This window comes from Danio rerio, chromosome 10, assembly GCF_052040795.2.
Source record: "Danio rerio strain M-AB ecotype USA chromosome 10, GRCz13ab, whole genome shotgun sequence".
Lineage (NCBI taxonomy): Eukaryota > Metazoa > Chordata > Actinopteri > Cypriniformes > Danionidae > Danio > Danio rerio.
Window position 1 is genome coordinate 46,977,501 of NC_141030.1, and position 6,541 is coordinate 46,984,041.

At 43.3% G+C, this 6,541-nt stretch overlaps 1 protein-coding gene across 5 annotated transcripts in view; it reads left to right on the forward strand.

Moving 5' to 3' along the window:
* Positions 1–6,273, forward strand: part of atg10 (ATG10 autophagy related 10 homolog (S. cerevisiae)) — a 38,290-nt gene extending 32,017 nt beyond the window's left edge. For all 5 annotated transcript variants that reach the window (XR_015500526.1, XR_015500527.1, NM_001037124.2 and 2 more), the window contains 2 exon segments: positions 4,022–4,119; positions 5,857–6,273. Coding sequence is in view for 3 of the 5 variants with exons in the window: in NM_001037124.2 (NP_001032201.2) it covers positions 4,022–4,119; positions 5,857–5,956 (198 nt within the window). In the remaining 2 variants the exon portion in view is untranslated.
* Positions 6,274–6,541: the final 268 nt, after the last annotated feature.

Consider the following 6,541-nt stretch of genomic DNA (forward strand, 5'->3'; position numbering starts at 1 on the left):
TCTGAGGAGTCAGCAGCACGTCTCCACCGCTAACGCTAACAGAGCTGCGCTTCCAGACGCTCCATGTGGGGAATTTCAATGCGGATGGTGACTCTGCACTCAGGTTATATTCATGATGTTGTGGAGGACTGGATTAAACTGACAGCAGCGATTCTGTCCCAAATGCACAAGAGCTGTCCTCTAACCTTTCCCACACACAATTAGTTCAGGAGTTCAGGAGCTGCTGCATTAATATTATTATTATTATTGTTGTTATTGTTATTATTCAATTCAATTTGCCTTTATTTGTATAGCGATTATACAATGCAGATTGTGTCAAATCAGCTTCACATAAATGGTCATAGTAATTGGAACAGTGTAGTTCAGTTTTTAGTGTTTCAGTTCAGTTTAGCTCAGTTCAGTGTGGTTTAATAATCACTACTGAGAGTCCAAACACTGAAGAGCAAATCCATCGATGCGCAGCTCTACCGATCCCAAACCATGCAAGCTAGTGGCGACAGCGGAGAGGGAAAAAAAAACTTCACAAATTGACGAAAGTGAAGAAAATACCAGACTCAGTTGGGCACGACCATTTTAATTTCTCTTCTGGACAAACGTCTTGTGCAGAGCTGGAATCTCAGCGGTGGAGGCTGGAAGCTGAGCCTCAGCGAAGACTCGTCTGTCACTGGAGCGTCACAGGAATCAGTCTCATTCTCTCCACTCCTCCATGACCACCGCAGCAGCTGCTCAGGATACGGCCTGGTCCAGGATTGTGGAAACCTTGGGATCATCTCATCACTGGTCTTGGATCGAATCAGTGACTCTGGATAGTCTCAGGGCCTCGGGATGAGCATCCCCAGGTGGAAATGTAGAATAAAGAGAATAATTAGTGTAGCTGCTGTTCATAGTGTATATAAGCAAGATGTAGAAACCTGTGTGGAACCCGCTAGGTGATGCACTGAGTGTATGCTTTACTAAACAGACAGGTCTTTAATCTAGTGTTGAACTGCGAGAGTGTCTCTGAGCCTCGGACATTATCAGGAAGGCTATTCCAGAGTTTAGGAGCCATAAATGAGAAGGCTCGACCTCCTTTACTTGACTTTGCTATTCTAGGTACCACCAGAAGCCCTGAGTTTTGAGTTCTTAAAGAGCGAGCTGGATTGTAGCGAGACAGAAGGTTGGTTAGATAAACAGGAGCTAGGTTATTTATAGCTTTATAGGTGAGGAGTAATATTTTAAATTCAACACAAAACTTAACAGGCAGACAGCGTAAGGAGGATAAAATTGGGATGATATGATCATATTCTCTAGACCTGGTAAGAACTCTGGCTGCATTATGATGATTATGATGATGATGATAATGATGATGTTGAAAAGCCTTATCACATACCCTTTTACATGTAGTGAAAATTAGTGCTTTAACCAGAGGGGCAATTGGTGCTGAAACAGGGGGGTTCATGGCCCATTAAAGGGCTATGAACTGTTTACATAGACATTAGTAATCAAAATAATTGCCAAATTATTAATTTGTGGACTTTAACTGCAATTTGGCACTTTCACTTTCATTCAGGAACATTTCCTGCATGCCCTCCGTGACAAATGAGATATTAGATGTGAGGAACTGCTGGATAAGTGTAGTTTTAATGGAGTGTTTGTTACCGCACGGCGAATGAGAGAAAAAAAAAAATCTCTGCGTTTCTTAGTAACTTAGATGCACTCAGTAGGTCAGAAAACTGTGTGTGTAGACTATCCTGTCACAAAATGCTGTAAAAATCCTACACAACGGAAATAGCTTGATTTCAGTGTTTACATTCGGAGAGCCGCATTTACAGAGGATCTATCAGTCCATAATATTAACATAATAGTAGTGATATTAACGTACTGTAAACTTAGTGACTAAATCGTTTGTCTAAGGTCTGTCTTTAAACACTAAAAGAGTACTGCTGACGATACAAACTAGTTATACCATCTGAATAAACAAACTGATCACGCACACTTACCAAATCTGTAGGGACAGGACAGTCAACACCAACTGGAGCCCCGTCTTATTTAAAAGGAGAAGGTAGATAAAATAAATCAGTTATTGGAAATGAGTTATAAAAACTATTATGTTTAGAAATGTGTTGATGTCATTTTCTCTCCATTAAACAAAAATTGGGGAAAAATAAATACAGGAGGGCTGATAATTCTGACTTCATCGATGTGTGTTACTTTCCTAATAACATAATATGCAGAGCTCAGGTGCTCATTTGCCGCTGGGGGGTGTGTGATGCTGTGTTGTGGCATTCTGGGACTTGTGTATTCAGCATCAACCACCACAGATCTGCTGGAGTGTGATCTGCTCGTATTTCTGGTGTTCATTTATCCAGAGCTTTGAGGGTAATTGTGTTGGACTGGTGTAAAGTCTTGTGTGACTCGTTAACACTGAGTTAAGATGGAAAAACACATGTTGTGGCCGTGCTTTAATGTCTGCGTTACAGTGTGTGACACTGAGAACCTGTTCTTAATAGAGAATGAGCTCAGAAGAGGCATTAACAAACAGCTGTGTGTGTGTGTGTGTGTGTGTGTGTGTGTGTGTGTGTGTGTGTGTGTGTGTGTGTGTGCGTGCGTGCGTGTGTGCGTGCGTGTGTGCGTGCGTGCGTGCGTGCGTGCGTGCGTGTGAGAGAGAGACAGTGTGTATTTGTGCATGTATGTCTGTGAGAGAGTGTGTCTGTGAATTAATGTGTATGTGTGTGAGCATTTGTTTGTGTTGTTTGTGGACACTTGAGTGTATTAACGTGTGTCTGTGTATGTATACACAACGGCCACTTTATTAGGTACACCTTACTAGTACCGGGTTGGACCCACTTTTGCCTTCAGATCTGCCTTAATCCATCATGGCGTAGATTCAACAAAGCTACTGGAAATATTCCTCAGAGATTTTGCTCCATATTGACATGATAGCATCACACAGTTGCTGCAGATTTGTCGGCTGCACATCCATGATGCCAATCTCCCGTTCCACCACATCCCAAAGCTGCTCTATTGGATTGAGCTCTGGTGACTGTGGAGGCCATTTGAGTACAGTGAACTCATTGTCATGTTCAAGAAACCAGTCTGAGATGATTGAGCTTTATGACATGGTGTGTTATCCTGCTGGAAGTAGCCATCAGAAGATGAAGACACTGTGCTCATAAAGGGATGGACATGGTCAGCAGCAATACTCAGGTAGGCTGTGGCTTTGACTTGATGCTCAGTTGGTACTAATGAGCCCAAAGTTTGCCAAGAAAGTATCCCCCACACCATTACACCACCACCAGCAGCCTGAACCGCTGATACAAGGCAGAATGGATCCATGCTTTCATGTTGTTGATGCCAAATTCTGACCCGACCATCTGAATGTGTCAGCAGAAATGGAGACTCATCAGAGCAGGCAACGTTTCTCCAATCTTCTATTGTCCAGTTTTGGTGAGTCTGTGTGAATTGTAGCCTCAGTTTCCTGTTCTTAGCTGACAGGAGCGGCACCCGCTGTGGTCTTCTGCTGCTGTAGCCCATCCGCCTCAAGGTTGGATGTGTTGTGTGTTCAGAGATGCTCTTCTGCAGAGCTCGGTTGTAACAAGTGCTTATTTGAGTAACTGTTGCCTTTCTATCAGCTGGAACCAGTCTGGCCATTCTCCTCTGACCTCTGGCATCAACAAGGCATTTGCGCCCACAGAACTGCCGCTCACTGGATATTTCCTCTTTTTCAAAGCATTCTCTGTAAACCCTAGAGATGGTTGTGCTTGAAAATCCCAGTAGATCAGCAGCTTCTGAAATACTCAGAGCAGCCCGTCTGGCTCCAACAACCATGCAACATTCAAAGTCACTTAAATCCCCTTTCTTCCCCATTCGGATGCTCGGTTTGAACTGCAGCAGATCGTCCTGACCATGTCTACATGCCTAAATGCATTGAGCTGCTGCCTTGCGATTAGCTGACTAGAAATTTGTGTTAACAAGCAGTTAGACGTGTACCATGGACATGTGTATTAATGTGTATGCACATTGTGTGTGTGTGTGTGTGCAGGAACATCCTCTACTTGGCCAGCCGTTTTTCATGCTTCATCCATGTCGCACAGAGGAGTTCATGAAACCCGCTCTGGAATTAGCACATGCTCAAAACAGGTGAGAGTCTCTCTGCTGTGGTCATCTGTTGACCAATGAACAGTTTCATGAATCACCCGTCAGTAGCGTCTGTATGTTCACATAGATCACACTGTTTTACACTCAGACAGCACAATGCATTACAGTTCATTCTAATCGGTGTTATTTCAAACAACAAAACAATCATCTTTTACAGAAGACATTCATTTATTCATTCATTCATTCATTCATTTTCCTTCTGCTTAGTCAGGGTCACCACAGTGGAATGAACTGCTAACTATTCTAGCATTTGTTTTACACACATTCCATACACACTCATTCACACACACACACACACACACACACATACTCAAACACTACGGACAGTTTAGTTCATCCAATTCAGCTAGAGCAGGGGTGTCAAACTCAATTCCTGGAGGGCCGAAGCCCTGCACAGTTTAGTTCCAACCCTGCTCCAACACACTTACCTGTAGGTTTCAAACAAGCCTGAAGGACTCAATTAGTTTGCTCAGGTGTGTTTAATTAGGGTTGGAACTAAACTGTGCAGAGCTGCGGCTCTTTTGGAACTGAATTTGACACCTGTGAGCTAGACAATGCAGTTCATATGTATAATGGAGTTCCCATCAGAACATGTCCAGTGTTGGGTATCTGGGGCCTCATGTATCAACGCTGCGTACGCACAAAAACTTTGCGTACGCCAGGTTTCACGCTCAGAATCGCTCATGTTTGGATTTACTAACGATGAACTGAACGTGGGAATGTGCGCAGCTTCACGGCAGCTTCATGGCTGGCGTACGCACATTTTTTGTGCGTGTCTGTTTTATTTCCATTGGTGACTCCTAGAGGCAGTTGTGTTAAATTGCTCTCTACAAAGTGTCTGAGCCTTGCAATGGCAGCTGTATGAGACGGGTTCATCTAGCAGGTATATAAGGTTTCCATACCATACAGTTGACCAGCCAAACATTAAAGGGCAATTTGCAGCAGTCGCCTGTTTTCCCAATGTAATCTGAGCGATCTACCGCACGCACATTGCTATAAAGACACTATCTGAAGATGAATGTGCATGCGTGAATCAGAAACATTTCCATTCAATAAATGTGCAAATAAAATATGATGCACAAACTTATTAATGATTCCTACTTGTCTTTCTCGTTATAAATAGTAGGCAAAATCTGATATGAAGCGGGGGAATAAAGAAAAAAGAGTTCATTATACGCTAGATTGGAACCGAGTTCATGCTCGAACATGTCACAGCACTGCAACATTTTACACCTATAAATCACACTATTTCGTTTTAATTCACTCAGTGCGATGTTCAGACCCAACTGTGTTAACCGCATCAGCTAAACTCTCTATTTTCTTCTTTTGTTGTTAATTCCGGAGAACAAACATGCAAATAACACCGCTTTTCTCCGGTCTACCTCTGAAAGCAGCACCTCCAATTCACATTTTGTTCAAAGTTTCTCTTTTTGCTTGATTTTGCCGTTGCTTTTTCGTTGGGTTTTTCCATTAGCATAGTCATTAGCATATTCATACGGGGGAGGAGGCGGGGAGGGGTTTTGTGCTCGCGCATGTTGCGCTCAGTTTCACGTTCATTCGAATGTACAAAAGAATATGCGTGAGATTCGGCGTACGCAGTGTTTCATACATCTGAATTTTTTTTTGCGTACGCACAAAGCTGTAAATGTTTTAGTAAGATTTCCGCGCAAGTCTTCGTACATGAGGCCCCTGATGTTTGCTGCTCTGCTGTGTTTTCAGGAGGGTGAACTATATTGTGAGCTGGCTCAGTGTTGTGGGTCCTGTCGTCGGCCTGGACGTCCCGTTGAGCTTCAGCACTGCCGTTTCTGCTCCAGATTGAATCGTCTTTCTGTCATCCTGATCTGATCTTCAGTTTCCAGAGGACCTGCAGAGCTAACCTGTGGTGAATCTGCAGAAACAGTTTATCATTAACCAGCATCAACCGTCTCTACATGGTTAAACTGGTAAAGAGTTGTGCAGGAACATTCAGCACATGTGCACAGACCAGCTCAGACTTTCTTAGTGAAGTGTAAACACATGGACTGTCAGCGTGTCGTTCATCAGGGATGCTTTCAAATGATACAAAGTAACAGTAAAGATGTTTTAATGTTACAAAAGATTACATGTCCTATAAATAAATGCTGTTTTTTAGGGTGATGTCATAGAATTCTTTTTTCTGTCAAGAATCTTGACAGGGTGGCATGGTGGCTCAGTGGTTAGCACTGTGGCTTCCAGCAAGAAGGTCACTGGTTCGAGACCCGTCTCGGTCAGTTGGCATTTCTGTATGGAGTTTGCATGTTCTCCTCGTGTTGGCGTGGGTTTTCTCCGCGTGTTCTGTTTTCCCTCTCAGTCCAAACCATAGACTGTAAAATATATGGACGTAGTATCCGTGACGTCACCCATAGATTTCTAAAGAGCGCAAAAG